This window comes from Apteryx rowi, unplaced genomic scaffold (genome assembly GCF_003343035.1).
Source record: "Apteryx rowi isolate R43461 unplaced genomic scaffold, aptRow1 scaffold_7, whole genome shotgun sequence".
Lineage (NCBI taxonomy): Eukaryota > Metazoa > Chordata > Aves > Apterygiformes > Apterygidae > Apteryx > Apteryx rowi.
In genome coordinates this window covers 1,369,265-1,388,084 of record NW_020450982.1, presented here as the reverse complement: position 1 = coordinate 1,388,084, position 18,820 = coordinate 1,369,265, and the positions used below count along the sequence as shown (strand labels likewise).

Below are 18,820 nucleotides of genomic sequence, written 5' to 3'. Positions count from 1 at the left end.
CGCGCCGCCGCGTGAGTGCGCGGAGGCTCCCGGCGGCGCCGCGGTGCCCCGCCGCCCGCAGATGCTCCTGCGTGGGTTTGCAGGAGCCCGCTGTGCACAAACATGCCTTGGCTTCAACTAACGTTCCCAGCAAAACGCCRCTCCTTGCGCTTGAGGTTCTTCTGCTTTCTTTTTCATTTGGGCGATAAAGTTAAACGAGTTCCCTGGGAGGCTTGTCAGCTCTGCGGCTACAGGGTTTYGAGTGCTGTGGCAGAGATTCGTTTTCTGCAGGAGTGTTTTCTTCAGTGTTGTGAATGGAAACTTGGAGATATCTATCACATAAAACCTTTACGCATCTATTTTTTGTCCAAAATTATTTATCTTTCTTGAGTCTCGCTTCTGKTTTTTATGTAGTTTTCAAGCAGTCAGCCCATTCTGGTCCAGGAGCCTCCAAGTTTGGAAAGTCGGAAGTGAACCTTGGATGAGTTTTCTTCGTAGTGCCAGAAACACATCCGTTAGACCTGAGAAAGTATGCTGAAAGCTGGGTGGTTCGTGTGTGCTGTGTAAACCGAYTGAGTGAAAGATAACAAATTAGTGCGAGACTAGAGAGATGAAGCAGTGTCTGGATGTTCTCAGCTCTCATTTAGCCTCAGTGATTCTATTTGTGCCTTAATGCTGTTGCTGTGTTGTCCCTAGGTTTGTATAATGGAAGTGTTTTGAAACACTTTTTTTAAAAAAGTAGGAACTTGAAAGAATGAGCTATAGCGGAGGAACTGAGTCATAAAGACATTGGAATGAATAAGGGGCTCCCAGCTGCCCAGAGGTCTGATAATATTATAATGCTGATAATTACTGATAGTAGTAATGTTGTATTCAAATGAAACAAAAATGGGGAGGAAACATTTCAGATATACCTGTAATGTAATTTCTCAAAATTTTGAAACTGACGTCTGTTGCTCTGCTTGCATTTTGTATGTTCTTATGCCCAAAGTATTACTAAACATGTGCTTGGTTCTTCTGGTGTTAGCTTTGTCTATTGAAAAGTCCCTGAATCGTAGGCAGTACGATAGCGTTGGAAGTACCATTCTGAAGCCCGCTGATGTTTTTTCCTCTTGGCCCTCAAGATATTATTGTTGTGGCATTGCTAGGTCAGTGGCTTTCCGGTGGCAGCCCTTACCCACAAGATAAGGGGAAGGGTGTACATGAGGTGAAGGTGTATGGTCGTTCGGGTTTCTTGTTTGCTTGGGCAGAGGTAGGGTGATAACTTATCTAAAATTTTCTTTTGTTCCTTACCAGAATCTGTCACCCAGCAATCCTGCTCAAGTAGGAAGTGCTTCTAGGCTTCTTGTGTAGTTAAATATCCTGCTTTCCTCCTCTGTCTTTCAAGCGGCACCCTAGTGCCAAATGTACTTCTTGGCTCAGGAGTTCTCCTGTGCCTAAACCCCTTAAAGATAACTCATGTCTTCCATGACCACAGTAACACAGCTCGCTCTTTTTTGATCTTAAAAGCACAAGACCACTGTTAAGAGATGAAGCTACCTAAAAAGCACCAGAAACTGTTCTCTTCTCATGYCTTAAGGGAATTCTGTAATAAATGAAGTAAATATAAGCATTTTAAAAGGCTGAATGTCTGCATGTAGACTGGTAGTTTTATCTTTCAAAYAAGATCCTGTCCTTAGTAGTCATGCTTCAACCTGAAGGGATAGGCCTGTCTTTCTCCCCCCCACCCCCGCATTAGCTCAAGCTTTCACGCTAATTCTTGCCTTAAATCTTATATCCTGAGATGTACTTTTCCCCTCCTTTATTCCAGTGCTGCTACAAGATCTTGGTGACTGTCTGAAAGCRGCAGCTAAAGAAGTTATTGAGAATTTCATAAAAGACAACTACCAACTTGATTAAAAAAAAACAAACAAACAAATATAAATCTGAAAGTTGCATATTCTACAAATAAGATGTCTTTCATGCTTTCTGAGTACATAGGACAGTGATAATCCACATTAGAGAGTCTCAAAGTACTTGCAGGCTACTTGCAGGTTTGGATTGCCCACCAAAATTTACAAAAACCCTTCAGGTAATACCCCAAACTGTTTCAGCCTCTGCTTGATTTGCCTTACTTATTTGCCTTACTTTAGCTATGTGACTTACTGTAGAGACAAAGGAACAGAAATGATTATCAGTACAGAGGCAGGCTCCTTCTTATTACAGTAAAAGAAAAAGAAATTAAAAAAATTACAACTTGCCATTTCATAATTTGAATAAGATATTTACCTACCTTAGTAGCAAATAGTAAGATAGGAAAGCTATATTTTAAGAAGTGRACCTGGGATGGCTGCTGTGTAGGGTGATAAAATGACCGAAATACTGAGTTATACTATGGTTTCACTAATACTTAGAGTTGGTACTTCTGCTGGGAACAGTCTTATCTGTCCTCAGTAACTTACTTCTCCTAGCAAAAGTGAAGTGACAGTGCAGCAGAATATATAGCTGAATTGGGAACTGGATTTAGAAGTGACCCAAATTAAAACTACTCTCCCTGCCATCTTCCTTTTCCTAGTTTACTATTAACTCAGATTAGTTTCCATATAGAGTTCACTATGTGGCAATGCAAATGTTTGTGCTGACTTGAAGAGCAGAGTAAGGGTGAGAACAAACAGGGGAACTGATTTTCTTTCTGGTTCACTTAAGCTGGTTTAAAGTGTTTGTGAAACTGTGCTGCTAGTAGCAGATCATTTAGTGTCATGTTAACCAAAATTTTTGATGAACTTTTTAAACCTGCAAATGAAAATAAAAGAAACAGTAAATTTTTATTACGCATTTCCCTTGCATGAACTGTGTTCTTACTCACTGGCTTTCAGATGCTGCTTCTAGTGTGAGTCAAGAATACTTGCATAAAACTCAGAACAGATTCTTTAAGACGAAGAATATATCTGATATAGATTTTTCAAGTGCTGGTGGAAGGCCATAGAGTTAACTGGCATGCTCCCCTTCTTCAGATTTTACAAGTCGTAATGATCGTGAATGAATAGTGTGCGTGAATTAGCTACATCCATAACAAATGATGCAAGTAAAGGGATGGGACTCAATATCCTTATGTTCCTGAAAGTTGCTGTGAATTTGAAACCTCACAGAAGTTATGTTTTAAAGATAGACTTTTACACCTGTATGTAAATATTTTGGAGTTTTGAACTCTGTTTTTCTTCCCTCTTAAGACCTGATAATATCTCTAGCTGCACAATGTCTTTGCTAAGCATTTTGTCCTTTGCAAAGCAGTAATGCTTTTTCAAAAAAATGTGTGATAATCTGTCTATTTGGAAGGCTTATTTGCTTTCTGGAATTCTTAAAATAAGTTTTAAGAACAAATGTTTAACTGAGAGAGGTATATTCTAAGTTTAAATGTAAGTTAAAAATGTAGCAGAAAAAATAGGTTAATATTTGCCACAAAGAAAAGGCAAGAAGATATCATTGTTTAGTGGCTTACTAGTTGCTCTATCATTTTTCTGGTTTTCTATCAGTGGTTCTTATATGCAATGTCCTACTACACAAGAACAAACATGCCTTAGATAGGGGATATATTTCTACTGTAGAATTGGGGGGGTTGAGGGAAAACACTATTACTCGCTTCTCTAAACTGACTCTAACAAGATTTTTTTTGCTGGACTTGAAATCCTAATTACATGAAGACTCCAGCAAAAGTATCTTTAAAAAGATAAGAAAGTCAGTCTGCTCTGGACAGCTTTCTCTTTCCCTTCCCCAGCAAAACTATTCCACAAGGGCAACTCTGTCAAGTCTTCACCGCTGCCTCTGCCTTTTTCTTCTTTTCCCTGCCTTCACTACTGTTCATTTTCCACAGAGGTCCTCATTGCAATGCTTTTATTTGAGAAATATATCAGAAATTTTCTGGTATGCTTCTTCTAAGGATAATGTGATCTTTTCATCCCATCCTGTTTTGAAAGGACTGGTTTAAATTAGGCTGGAGGATAGGGAAATAGGTGATACAAACTTCTTGAGTGCTAGTAGTTCTGTAGTGGAAATAAGACGCATAATATGTGTTTTTAAATTATTCCATATTTTGCTGTTGCTCTCCCCTTCCCCCCCCCCAGCCACACACACACACACAAAAAAAGGGATGTGTGTGAAGGGAATAATTTTGCCAGGCTCCTAGCTTGAGATTTTTCACTCAGACTAGCATGTAAGGTCTGTCCAAGTTATTGCGTATCATGCCATTGGGTATCATGGGGATCACACTGCTAATTGGTAGGTCAGTGTGCTGCTGGGCCCGGTGTGCTCTTACTACTTACAGACATCAGGACTGGCGTGCGTCCTATAAAGCCTAGTCTTCAAGCTTGTGATATGTCCTGAAGGGAAAATCTCAGAAGCTATAGGATGGTTGTGTGGGGGGGAAAGAAATGCTAAGTTACCTTTTCTCGTTTCTCTAGATGGGTTATCAAACAYGGGCTTTTTGCAGGAGGAGTCAGACACCAAGTGTATTTTTGGGAGAGGTGGGCAATCCAAAAGATTTATCAGTTACTTGCTTCTGTAACTATTGCATCTGGTAATACAACTATCAGTTCCTTAAAGCTTATATATATGGAGCACAAAGTGCTGGTTATTGGGGAGAGATAAAGTATACTTACTGACAGATCTAGTGATTCAGTGGAAAAACAGATTGTATTACTTTGAATTGGTACTGACGGTAGGACTCAATGTATTTCTGAAGATCTAGAACAGTCTAGATTCCTCTTCTTTTTTGTAATTTGAAGATACTTATTTGTGGAATCATAGCATAGCAAACTGGAAGGGATCTCTGGATGTCATCTGGTCCAAATCCCTTCTCGAGGTGGGACCAACTTCTAAGTTACCAGGTTATTCAGGGTCATATCTAGTTGAGTTTTGAACTCTGCCTCCGAGGATGGAGATTCTACCATCTGCGGGCAATCTCTTTTGTCAATTTATGAATAGGACAACAGCATATAATAAATGTTTCTCATAAAAATTTGATTGCTAGTTCAGGTGTGCGGTTTCCTAGTTTACATGTTTAACAAGCTGTTTTAAACTGTGTAAAATAGTACTAACTTTTAAAATATCATTCTCTTACTCTGCTGACTCAATCTTTTGAAACCTTGTGTCCTACCTGGCAAGGAGAGAAGAAGAGGGTCGCTTTTTTCCTACTGCGTCTTTGAATAACCAGATAAGGAAGAAATGAAAATTTGCCACTAAAGCCTGCTCTTTTGCTTGTATGCCTGCTGTTTCTAAATTACTCCTGGGTTTGAAATATCGATTAGTTTTGTTTACTATTTATTCCATATTTACTATTTATACAGTGTTTTTTTTCTGTGCTATTGCTAGTCTTGATACTTTAACTTTCCAGGTGTCTTTGGGTTTTTAATTTTGAAACTCTATGAAGGTTTACAGTTATTAACCTAATCTCGTAGAACAAAGACTAGTAAATTCACTCAGTTAGTTAGCATATTCCACCTAAGCCGTCTTTACACAAACCCAGAGCAAATTAGTGAAATGCAACAGCTTTAAGTACCTGTGTTTCTTTTCAAAATTATTTCACTTGCATTTCACTTTTGTTTTACGTCAGCTTGACCCTATACTTACTTTTATGGTTTTCTCTTTCTGTTGATTGGAATTTTAACATTCTAATAGAACTTTTTTGGACAAGGATTTCACTCTGTAATTATGTGGACTGTCTATTCAGTTGTAACACTTAATGTTTTAATCAGCTTTTCCTTTAGTGCTGAGAGGCTGGGATTTAAGAATGGCCTTTTGTCTTTAAAGACACCGCTGTAAGTACTGGATTGTTACATATTAGTAGTCTTAGACTGATGACTGAAATAAAAATTAGCATTTTGATGCAACAAACGGATAACTTGCACCATAAGCTATACTTCTGTGTATAGTACCTTCATCAGAAATCTTCTGTATGATTCATGCAGTTTTTGTGTATGAAGCCTTAGCTCCAGAAATTTTTAACTGAGCATGCTAGATCTTTTGCTGAAATGATAGTGTTGGCTGCAAGCTGTACAGGCAATGCCTTCTTCAGCAGTTAATGCTGTTCTTATATAGTTTCAGCTTTAGTTTTAGTGTAATTTTGACTTGACCAGTTAGAATGTTGAAAGTTTCTTGGTTGTGAGAACTATCCTGTCCATTAGTTTCTTTTGATAAATTGTTACATTGGATGCTTTTAGTGTCTTTTTTTTCTTAATTTTTTAGCATAATCAAAACATGGAATTTTACAAATATAGATTGCATGTCCTTCCAGTACAAAATGTTTTTTCCCACTGGTTGATCTTTTCCCATTCAGGCTTTTGGGGATGCTCAGCAGTCAAAGCAGCACACTTGATGGTGTCTTAAGAGTTTGAAGTGAGGAGGTCCTACCTTAAATCAGTGTGATTATAGGTAAAATACTTAGGCTAGTGGGAAAGTTCTGACACTACCGTGAGGTCTCAGGATTATGTTTCTGTTGTAACTGATGTTTGCTTCTTTATCCCTTATGTTTCTTCTTATTTATTTAACTTGAACTGCAGAGTTTTTCAGGCCAGGAGTGCTTTAATATTTGTATTGAGTTCCAGTGTATTAAAGGTATTATTGAAATAAACCTTAAACATGTCTATGTAGTGTATGTGCATGAAGTCAGAAGTAATCGATTTCATGAATCCTCTCCATTTTCTCTCTTGTATTTAAAGATGTGGTAAACCAACAGGAGTTTGTTCAGTTTTTTAAACACACAGTTTTTCAGTTTAAATGTGGGGAACATACTATACGCAGAAGTGTGTGCTTTGAATTTTACGTTATGAAGGAAAACAAATTTGCAAGTGAGAAAACATTAAAGTAATCATTCTCATGGCAGTGGTATTTCTGTCCTTGTTAGCATATATTCAATGAAATGTAAGAAATCAAATGCAGTGAAAAGGATGCAAATTACTATAGGTATAAAGTAACTGGGACAATGAAGTAATCTGTTCAAAGTGTTCCACTGGAAAGTGAGTCCATCTTTAAGAAGAGGCTTAGCATTAATTTGCCCAGTCCTTCACTAAGGAGCTATGAGTTGAGCTGTGTTTCAATTAGCAAAGTTTCTGCTTGAAGTGTGGAAAGTGCTGTCGTACAGTTGGGTATGGTTTTGTCGTTTTTCATTGAAATGTAAAAATATGGAATCATGAGACAGTCTGCAGCAATACTGACTTCTGCCTCATGTTTTCCAAAGAAACTTTAATTATTGTTATTTAAAATTATATTTTTCAATTATAAATAATCAAATACTCTGGTGTGTGGTGATTAGACCCATTGCTGAAAATGTGTAGCAATTTACTGTTACTTATTTAACTGCAAGTAGAAGAGAAATGTGCTCAGCTGTGTGCCTGTGTTTACACATTGCAGGATGAGAGGCAAAACAGCATTTATCAGCCAGTTGGCAGGCAAAACTGTATTTTTGTTACCATTTTTTTCAAAACCTCTAATTATATATTTGACTTGTCTTTTTTTATTTTTATTTTTTTTTTATAACTAGGGTGTGGATTCAGGATTTGTTCCCAGTGTTCATGATTTTGATAAAAAACTTACCGAGGCTGATGCATACTTACAGATCTTGATAGATCAACTGAAGGTATGTTAACAAACTCTGGTGTATTGATTGACTGTACTCTGAGTTTGCACATCAGTGTGGATTTCGAGGCTTGGCTGAAAGGTAGCTGAACAGAGGGAGGAAGTCATGTTTTACACTCTGAACATGTTTTGGTTAATGTGGGAGGCAAAGAGAGCTCAGCTGGCTGAGTGGAATATGAACATGAGAAAACATACCTCTCATATATGGAGTCTGCTGATGTCAGAATTTTCTCTTTCTCCCTACCTGAGGATATTACTTCTGAAGTAAAAAGATGCTCACTGGAACTAATAAAATTAAATGTTGTTATGAGTTTGATGAAAATGCAATTCTTGGTTTCTCTTAGAATGAATCTTGGGATTGTTAAAATAGAATTAGAAAATCAGAATAACTCTGTAAAAAGATTTTATAGAATGGTATGTAACAACTGAAATATACACTCTTGTATGTATAACTTTATGGAATTGGCAGAGATGAGTTTAATTTTAAAACATAATGAAGTCATTGTCTTGCTCATAGCGTTTCAGAATTTATTTTGGGAAAATTTTGTCATGTAATGTGTAATTACAGTTGCAGATAGCTGGAGACTTTGTTGCAGTAATGATAGATATCTGTTCTTTGTCCTTGAGTAAAAGCATTCTGTAGAAATTCTGCAGAAATACAGTTCTTTTCCACTGTGCACATGTACTTTAAAAGTAGGTGGGGAGGCAAGGAATCATAAGGTCGTAATCTCACAGTACCCACCTTATTGGGAAAAACAGAAATTTTTTTCTGCTGGCTACGACACTTTTCCCCCATGACTCAGCAGGTTAAAATTGTGCTTTAGATTGCTTCCATTCTGCCCGTTTGGACTTTTTTTGCTGATACTACTGGGCGAGTACTGCATGTGGGATATTCAGCAAAAAATYCGTCATTTTGGGGAGAGACGGGGAAGAGCATACAAACAGAAATGGAGGTGGCCAAAAGGTGCAGACAGAATTCAAAGCTAAACTGCAGAGACTTGATTCAGGAGTCAGCTCTGTCTCTTGCTCCCAGGCCATCTAGTAGGAGCATGCAAGGGAAGCACGCTTCGCTGAAGGAAGGTATTTAAGTCTGAACGCCTTCTGTTGTTATTTCGGGGCAACTGTGGGGAGGAGGTATAGGAACTAATAATGAGAGAAGAGAGAATTTAAGAATGGACAGAGACTACAGTGTTTTTTAGAACCAGAAATCGTCTCTCAAGGGAAAATTACATAAGTAACTAGATTTTAGGCAGGCAGTTGAGTGAAGTACTCTCATTCCACTGCTCAGAAGTGCAGCATCTTTTCTGAGCAAGGATGGATGAGATGAACTTCTGAGTATTACCTTTAATCATATTTCTTTCTTGAACAGCTTGTGCTTGATGATGATTTCTGTCTGCAGGTCTGAGTGCTCTCAAAGGCAGCTGCATCTGTTTCAGCTCGGCTTATATTAAATAGACAATCTTGTCAGTAAGAATTTGTTTAGTGTTTTTGGCTGCATCTCATATTCCACTTTTATTAAAAAATATATATCTATATATATAGATATAGATATATATAGAACGTAATGCTGTGAAATCACTATGTGTCTTCCCTAAGAAGTGCATATAAATCTTACAGCAATTAATATTAACACAAATGAGGAGGGAACCTAGGAGGGTTGATAAGGATCAAGGTGTGGTTGTAGTAAGCACACTTCATGCCCTAAAGATCTTTGTGGAAATAAAAACAGGCAGTTTGAGGTGTTCTGAGGAGTGTCACTTTTATTACTCAGCCTCACCTTTTTGTTCAAATCATGGCAAAACCATGCCAGCCCGAGTTCTGGGACTAGCCTCAGGAGCTGAGATCCCGTGTCTTGCAGAATAGGGTAGTGTGAGAACTGAGTTACAGAGTTACGGTATCACAAATGCTGTGAGGAAATATTAAGTAATAACTGCTTTGGGTCATAATACCAAGATCATATACCTTAAAAACTTGTTAAATGCTTTTGGTTTTGAAATTTCAGTGTTTCTGGCTGGTATTATATGGAAAAATGGCATTATTAGTATTTTCACAAATATATTTTTTTCTTTTAGCTGTTTGATGAAAAACTTCAGAACTGCAAAGATGATGAACAGAGAAAAGCAAGTATATTTTATCTTAAATATTGCTTATTTTGCTTTATCTGATGGATTTGTGCATCAATTTGTTATAGACTATAGAAATTTAAAATCCTTCATCTATTTTCACATTTCTCAAGTTGTCAAAATCACTTAAAACAACTTGAGTAACTGATAACAGTGTAATTTGTGTAGTAAGTAGGAGGTGAGCTTAATTCTTTAGTAATGTTGAGTGTCATTCTTGAAACATTAAAAGTTTCAGCTTATAGGAAATGATTGCTCCTTTGATATTCCATTGTCTAAAGCATTTTTAACTTAAATTTGCTCTTTTTTTCATCTTTAGCAAGGATGGATGTTTGATGTGTTTGTGGGAGTAGCAAAGCTATTCTTAAAAACAAAAAACACATGCGTTTCACTTCATTGGTCTGCATCCTGCAGAGTTCTGTGTCTAACATGGTACATGTCGGAACTCTGAGAATGATATATTTCATTTATTTTAGGTGAGGGTGCCCAAAAATGTAGTTTTCTATCTGGAGGGCATTACCCTTTTAGCTAGATTGTAAATCATTTAACTGATGGCTATTTTTTTTTTTGTATCCCCTCCCATCCCATTTCAAAAGCAAGTTTGGAGGTCGAAGTTCGGTTGCTGTGTTTAAGAAAGGCTGGCACATATTTTTGGTGCTGTGGGTTTAGCAGAAACTAGCATGCTAATTTTGTACATGAATGTGTGGTGTGGAGGACAGATTTAACATGTAAGTATAATTTATAAAGTGTTTATTACAGAGGAGTGCTTTTGTTTAAGTAAATGTAGTAATTTCAATATTATAAAGTGGTGGTGTATTTCATCCTAGTGTTTTTTCTTTTCGCTACTGAAAAACAAGCTGTTTTTCCTTCAGTGTTTGTTTTCAGTTTTGAAAACAGTTTGATGGCTTTCTGTGATAAATTTGCTTCCCTATGCAGTTCTGTATAATGGCTGTGACCTTGCATATGTTATCCGTCTCGTCTGATGTGTTATGGCATCCAAACGACTTCACAAGTGATGGTCTTTCTGTTTTTTTTGTGTATACAGGTTTTTAAAATAACTTTGAAGTGCAGGCATTCTCCGTTTAAGCATGTTTAATCTGTAGACAACTGACTAGAAAGAGCAAGACCTTCTGTATTTTTCCTTCTGTGCTTTTTACTGGGAAGAATAGTCCTTCAATTTTGCCCTCTCTCCAGATGCTATTTTGCAGATCAGGCAGTACATTTTTTTTTCATGTTACAGTGCTTCTAATCCCTGAGATTTCTCACACATTGTGCTAAGTTAGAGGTTATATGATTTCTTTCTTCATCTCTGCAAGGTATCTACAGAACAGACAGACTGACTTTATAGGAAAAGGAAGAGGCCAGTTTAGAAGAGGTCAGCTTCCTCTGGTTGATGAGTATTGCAATTTACTATAGATTCCATTTATTCTTTATTTAAAAACAAAAAAACCCTTGCAGATCACTCTTTTTGATCATGTCTATCCCTGGATTAAAGTAGCTAAGAGGTTTGGTAGCATATTTAGCAATTTTCCTGTTTATGTAAATATGGTTCAGTTATCAGGCTGTGGGCTGAGTCTAACCTGCAGGATACTTTCTGGTGAAGCAAGACTTGGTTATCTGAGCAGTGTGTGCTTCTCAAATAGCTGCATGCTGTTTTCTGCAACTGCTTRTGGCCAGGCATTTAAAACCTGACCTGTTGTTTTTGTAAGTGTACAGAGAATTAAACAAGCTGTTTATGTTTCAGAATTTTTTTGTCTTTTAAAAATAATGGCCTAGGGTATAGGTGTTCCAAGATACTGCAAGGTCTTTTGGATATTTTATTTCTGAGGCGCGGAAATTTTTTGAACTTGGAAGAAGACAGTGCAGATATACAACTGATGAATTGTGCAGGCTTTGAGGAATACTGTGAATGTCACGAAGTCCCTGTGTTATACTGATACTCCCGGCAGAACTACAACTAGCACTGTGTAGTAGCATCATATTGCCTTGCAAACATACTATAACTAGCAGTGCTACCAGCTTTGTGGAAGCTACTGATAGAGTAAAACGTATACATCTGATTATGTGGGAAGTAGAGGAAAGGTGCGTAATCTGAGGGTACTGGCATTTCCAGGTGAAGACAAAATAGGACCTTATTTTCTTCGTGTCAGCAGTGTTATTGGTGAGAGCTAAACTTACGCATTTCTGTTTAGTTTCATGAAACTATCTTGACCACAGAGATCTTGGGAAAATGAAGCTGTAAGCATTTAAAAGTATCAGGACAGTGAAGAAGTGTATATTGGGCAGGCCGGAATGCAGCTGACATTTCTTGACAAGCTTTTGGGCGAAAGCGTAGCAGTTGCCTGCACGAGCTCTGGCCCACAGTGCTTCTTGTGAAGTAAGCCCTAGGCAGAGGAGAGAGCTTCAGGTTGTTACTGATTCTGCTTACGGGCCAGCTGCCTCCCCGTGCCCCTCCTGCCTCCCTTTTGGACAAGCTGATACAACTCTTTGTAGCCACATGATTGTTGAATGAGGCAAAAATTCTAATCTATGAAATAAAATTAGCTTTCTGTTGGGTCATCAGTGGCTTCCTGAAAAATGAGATGCCACAGAAGTGTAACAAGCAGCAAGTAAATAGTGTCAGTGTCAACCTGCAGTTTGGTTGGATTGGGTGTTGGATGCGTCTGCGTTCTTCAACCCTAAGTCAGTTTGAAACAGAGGTGTTCCTCCACACATCGGTACAGATACCGAGGGAGACGGCGATGCAGAAGATAGTGCAAGTCAGCAGGAAATTGATGTTTAGTTTGAAAATACACGTACTCATTACCTAAAACTGGGAACATTACCGTATTAAAATTTTTATCTTCACCAATTTTCAAAGTCAGAGTAGGGATCTTGAAGAGAGAAAATTCTGGTAACTTTTAGGTAGTAAGTGATATTCATTGATTGTATTTTTATTGGCTCATGGTTTTTTTTTAATCTTTAACACACCTCCTATTTTGCCTCTTTACGATTTTATTTACAACTTGTATTTTATAAAAGATCTATATTTTTTACTTTAGTAAAACTTTTTGCAAATATATTAATAATTTTTCTGTGTCAATAGCTTGATAGCAGCTGTGTCTAAATAGAAGAAGAAAAGTTTAAACGCAAAAGAGCAAAAGAATAAAGCTAGAAGGATTGTAGCAGTGTGTATGCATAGCAGTGGAGTTCTTATACAATCAATGAGAAGAGGTGCAAGCCTTCTCCCAACTTCTCCCCCAAACCAAGCACTTCTGTAAGCCAGCTAATTTGGAGTGGTTTTGTTGCTTGTGATCCTCCACTTGTTTTTCCTCTCCCCAGTGTCATGTCTATAGTATGTTTATATAAAATCTCATAGGGGAGAGTTCATGAACTTTATTTTACGGCTGCTTCCTTCACAGCTCTAGAATTATTGCTTATGAAACCCTGGACTTCCATATCAATGTTTTGCAGAGTCTTACAAAAAGTACACATGTTGTGGATAAAATAGATAACCCTAGAAACAAAGCAAATCTGTCATTTTCTTTACATTCTGTCCAGTGCACTTTAATTAGAAGGTCAAACTAGGACAAGCAGAGTTAGTTCATTTGCTTAGCCATAAGGGACAGGGCTGGTGCTTTTTAGGTAGGTCCTCACAGGGTCTGGGTCTGACTTGCCTGCACTGTTCTCTTAATTTTGTATACGTGTGAAAAAGAGAAAATTTTCTATGCTGTGCTCTTTCAAGTTAGCCAAAGAGCACAGATGTGGGAAAAAAATGGTTTGGTGCATATTGTGTGTTACTACTTAAGTTGGCCTGATCACAATAAACTGTTAAAATGCCTGAAGAAAAAAATGCAATTTTGTAATTTGTGTATGGGTCTTGGTAACCAGATGGCCTGAGATTTACTCTACCTCAGATTTTCTGTGTGATCTCAGACAAATTACCTTTTTGTCTCTGCCTAGCTGTAAGGATAACAAGGTATTGATTAATCTGTCAGTTTTTTGAAATTCACGATTGGGTAGGAGGGGAAACAGTACTACCAAATTACATTATAGGGCATGTCACCACTTCCAGATTTTCAACAAAGATTTTATCAATGAAGGGAATGAGATACTAATCTATTTGGTGCATAATTACGCTGTAGCATGTTGGAAAAATAATCAAAACTGCTTATGACCGCTTACAGTTGGCTGTAAAACCTTCAGACCGAATGATTCATTTCAGCTGTTCAGTCTTCCAGCTGACAAGATCTGTATGTTTGGGTACATTGCCTATTCTATTTGGTGCTAAAAGGCTCAGGATTTCACTGAATTGTTGTCATTATATTTAAAATGCTTTTTTTCAATACATGTTGATAAAGTTTGGTCTTGAAGTGTGGTAGAGACATGAAAATAAGAAAAAAAAAAAGTAGGAATGTATAGCTGTTGGCATATTTCTCTGCTTGCAGCAGAAATAAATATGCTTTACTTTATAATATAGTAACCCTCAGAAACCGTTTCCTAGATCCGTCCAGTCTTTCCAGTGGAAGAGGCTAGGTGCCATTTGCCACCTCTTGCCAGTTAAGCACAGATTGAAGAAAATATATAATTTCCTTAGGAATGGTAAAACAAAATTTAATGGACAGATTTTCCCCAGGCATTAGCTGAAAAGCCATCTCTACATTTTTATCCACATCAGCTGAGACTTTGTTCCTGTAGATGTATAGGTACATGTTACTCTCTTACAGTGTAGAATCTGTGCTTGCAATGCTGCCTGGGGACAAAAGTTACTTTACACATTTTGGTTCTTCAGGAATCCTAAAGACTATGATTGAAGTCCCATGAGACATTCCTATTAATCAAAACAGAGAGGTTCTGTAATTGAATTAGTAGTGGTTCAGTGCTGAGTCCAATTTAATAATTTTGCCCTCGGCAGATAGACGCAAGGACATCAACAGGATGCATATGCTCCTTAGATAGCTCATGCTTATGTGTAAAAAGGCATGCAGATGCCTTTTCCATGCCTAAAGTTGAATTCCATGCAGGAAATCTTTATGAACGAGTGTTTCTAGATAAAATTTTTAAATAGGCAGATTTCCAGATGCACTTTTACTGGAGACTTAGAACAAGAAATATGTGCACTGTTATTTTCCACTTTTTTTTTTTTAATTGGACTTCCCAAATTATGGGAACTATTATACTTGAATGATGGTACTTTCAAGTAATATTAGCTACTGGAATGTACCATYGTTCAGTACACTACGTAAAGATACAAACTGAGGTTAGAGGGAATCTTTATAGTGAAATCCATTTTTGTTGCTGTTAATGTTAAGCAAAATTGAAGTGTGGACCTAGATGGGTAAATATGTCATGCTCAGAAAGTCCTAACCTTGTCACCTTTAAGCTATAATCATCAGTTTGATTTCTGTCTTGTCCATTACAGAATAAAAACTCTATATGTCTACTTACAGAAATAGTCTTTTTCATGTTGCTTGCTTTCTTCTACCCCCTCCCAATTTAAAATGAAACAGGGTGTTTGTAGAACAGTATTTAAGTAAAACTAGAGGCTTGAAATTCTTTCTTTAACCATATTATTTGGAATTTTCTTTGCAGAAAATTGAAAGTCTCAAAGAAACAACCAGTGTAAGTTTCTTTAATTTTTATACCTGTTATATATGGATTCTGAAAAATCACCTCATTTTCTTGTGAATGTTTTTAAAGGTTATTACAAAAGAGTGGAAACTTTTTCTTTAAAGCCATACAAGAATGGGATGTTTTTTTGTTTGTTTGTTTTCATTAAGGATGAAGAAGTTTCAATTTTGTTTTAATGTTGGATCAATGGAGCAAAAAACAAAAATTTTTTTTAATTTCAAACTAGTTCCGTGGGAGAACGGTTGTGATCAGTTTCATGTTTTGGTGAGATGTCAACTTTATTTGAAACTTTTTTGGGAAGGTTCAGCTTTGCTGAACATAAATTTGAAACTAAAAAAATCAAATTTTCTTCAAATGTTCTTTTTAATCTTTTTTTTTCCCCTCAAAAAGAGGTTCTCTTGAGAGAAACATTTACCTTTTGATAAATCCACATTTTCCAGCAGAAACATCTGATAAGACAACATTTCTTATCACAGATCTGCTCGTTAGAAGAGGCAGATGATACGGCCCTATTCTTAACTTTGTTAGCATGGAAAACTCTCTTCTCTGCCTTCAGACCTTTTAAAACTTCTAATGCGATGTGGTTGCCTGCAGTGAGGAGAGCTGATTCTCAGCTTCAGGAAGGTTCCTTTCTGTCGTTCTGTTCTGCTTGTTCTATCCCTTCACCCCAACAATTTTTCAGACACTTACTTTGTAATTATTAAGATGCATTTCATGTTCTTCCTTTATTTTATTGGAAATGGGTCTGCTTCCCACCTCACGTTTTCCTCTTATATTTGTTGCTAAATAACTTTGTACATGCTCAGCAGCCTTCTCATCAGCTAGGCTCACGCAGTTCAAAGTGACTTGTCTGTTCCAGACCTTTTCTGATTCTTTCTTGATATTTCTTTACTTGTGATAAGTGGTAGGGATGTCCTGTTGCTGTATGTATGATGGAAAGTGACCACTTTGCCTTGAATTAATTTTCTCTGAGTTTTGATAAATCAATATTCTTCTTTCCAGTTAAATTTTTTCATCACAGTATTATTTCTGATTTTTTTTTTTCCTTTTCACTTTATCTCATGTTGAGTCTTTTATGGAATCTTTTTTCTATTTCTTGAGTGCTTCTAAACTCTTATCATAGCATTGATTTACCTGTCATCTTCCTCTGCTCTCCTCACCTTCCCGCCCTCCTCACCTGCTCGTTATTTGAGCTAATGCTGAATGGATTACCCTGAATCATGGGAAGAGTCTCTGGACGACATGGCTACTGAGCGTAGTACAGGGTCAGCTTGGGGCCCACTGGACTTGGATTTTTTTATTTTTTCTAGCTGCTGTCACATCAGACCAAAGCTGGCTTCTGCAGAGCAGCAGTACCATCTGTGCATTATCCTGATGAGTGTTTTGGTTTCTGGGAGTCCATATCAGAAGTCCAGTACTGTGCCAGCAAAGAAGCAGCCTGGCTCTGGTGCCACGTTCAGATTTAAGTCTGGCTGCTTAGGATCATAAAATCATAGAATGGTTGAGCTGGATGGGCCCTCTAGATATCGTCTAGTCCAACCCCCCTTCTCAAAGCAGGATCAACCAGAGCAGGACCATGTCCAGTTGGGTGGTGAATATTTCTAAGGTTGGAGACTCCACAGCCTCTTTGGGCAACCTGTTCAGTGTTCAGCCACCTCACAGTAAAAAAAGTTTTTTCTTATGTTTAAATGGTATTTCCTGTATTTCAGTTTGTGCCCATTGCCACTTGTCCTGTCACTGGATACCACTGAGAAGAATCTGGCTCCATCTTCTTTACACCCTCCCACCAGATATTTATACGCACTGATAAAATCCCCCCTGAGCCTTTTCCTTTCCAGGCTAACCAGTCCCAGTGCTCTCAGCCTCTCCTTGTATGACAGATGCTCCGGTCTCGCAATCATCTTTGTGACCTTTCACTGGACTCGCTCCAGCGTGTCCATGTCCTTCTTGCACTTCTCTTGAAGTGTGCTACAGGCGCAGACCTCTCCAAGAGTCTGCCGAGATTTGGCTGAGCTTATTAGTGCTGGTTAAACACAAGCCAGGCGAGACCTTGGCTGCTCTGCCCAGGATGTTGTGATGGGCGATGGCTGTGACTCTGTCCTGGTTAGTTTTGTCCAGCCTGAATGTAATGGGACCAGTGGGGCCCAAGATAATTGTGTGGAGCCACTGGTGTCCTGGAAATGTGGTGCAGAAACGTATCGGCCGATTCTCCGTGGAAACAGTTTGTGTCTGGCAGGGTGCTTGTTTGCTAGTTAAAATGGTCAAGACACAAGATGACCCCGTGGGATTATTGATAACACACCCTGGATAATGTTACCCTGGATAATGTTATAGTGTTATGAGGATGTTGGAGAGCTGACTATAAACCAGCGTTTCAGTAGTTAATAATGTTAAATTTCCTCCGATTCCTACGCCAGTATCAAAACCTGTCCCTCCCTAGTTGCCCCTTCCTTCCACCCACCATTTACCCACAGGTTTGCGCACTGCTTGCTCTTCTATAGATAAACTTTGTCTTGCCTCTTTTAAGGCCCTTTCTAGGTCTCTTTTAGCTAATTCGTTAGTCATTGTTGTTTGGAGATTTTGTTTGCTTGCTTTTTTGGTCTTTTTTTAAACCCTGTCAAAACTTTCTTGCTCTTTTCATCGTTTTCTGTCCTTGCTTCCCAGTCTTGTCATCCTGCATCTTTTGATAGGCTGATGTTAATGTTTCCCAGTGCTCTTGTTTCATCTCCTATTTCTCTCCTTTTTGCTTCACATGTCCAGCTCTTTCATGGTGCTCTCTGCTGTTCTCCTTTTACTGTATTTCATGATATGTTAAGTATCAGAACTAGCATTTTTTACTCTTCTCTAGAACTTCCATTGCTTTCATCTTAATTAACTTCACTTGCTTTCCTTCACCCCTCTCCCTTATCTTCAGCTTACACAGAGAATTTGTCAAGTGTTTAAACCAGGGGATATCTTTATTAAAACTAAAAAAAGCAGTGCTGCATAAATGCAGTAGGTGTGCTACTTGCTCAGAACTGACCTGCTTACAGCTCTCTGAGAGTTTAAAGTTGGCTTGCRTTTCACCTTGATGTCTTGTACGTGACTTTTGGCTACTTCAATTTTCTACAGCTATGCTTTTGTCTTTGGCAAAAAAAGAGGAGGGGAAAATAAGGGTTTACAGAAGTGAGTGTCCATTTAATTCTTACCCAGTATTTCAGTTAATATTGTATGTAACTATTAAGATACCTGTAAATATAAAATATAAGATGCTGATTTTGTTTTTTTTTTCTGTTTTTTGTTTTTCTAGAGTATGGTAGAATCAATAAAACACTGCATTGTGTTGCTACAGATTGCTAAAGTAAGTACACTGTAAACAATTTTGAACTTTAATTATATGGCATTAATCTGTGTGAAAACTCATTTTTTCCTCTGACACTTGAAATCTAAGAGTGTACTCGATCACATATGTTCCAGAATGTATTAAAACAAATTGGTGTAGGTTAACTTATACTACTATTTTA

The 18,820-nt window shown here is 37.8% G+C and overlaps 1 protein-coding gene across 5 annotated transcripts in view; it reads left to right on the top strand.

Moving 5' to 3' along the window:
* Positions 1 to 18,820, top strand: part of OSBPL9 (oxysterol binding protein like 9) — a 72,780-nt gene that overhangs the window by 32,431 nt on the left and 21,529 nt on the right. For 3 of the 5 annotated variants that reach the window (XM_026086925.1, XM_026086924.1, XM_026086927.1), the window contains exons 5-8: positions 7,493 to 7,588; positions 9,660 to 9,707; positions 15,279 to 15,308; positions 18,607 to 18,657. In XM_026086925.1, coding sequence (XP_025942710.1) covers positions 7,493 to 7,588; positions 9,660 to 9,707; positions 15,279 to 15,308; positions 18,607 to 18,657 — 225 coding nt within the window. Of the gene's footprint in view, positions 1 to 7,492; positions 7,589 to 9,659; positions 9,708 to 10,326; positions 10,436 to 15,278; positions 15,309 to 18,606; positions 18,658 to 18,820 lie in introns of those variants that run through there. The other 2 variants (XM_026086926.1, XM_026086928.1) reach the window with 2 other exon arrangements.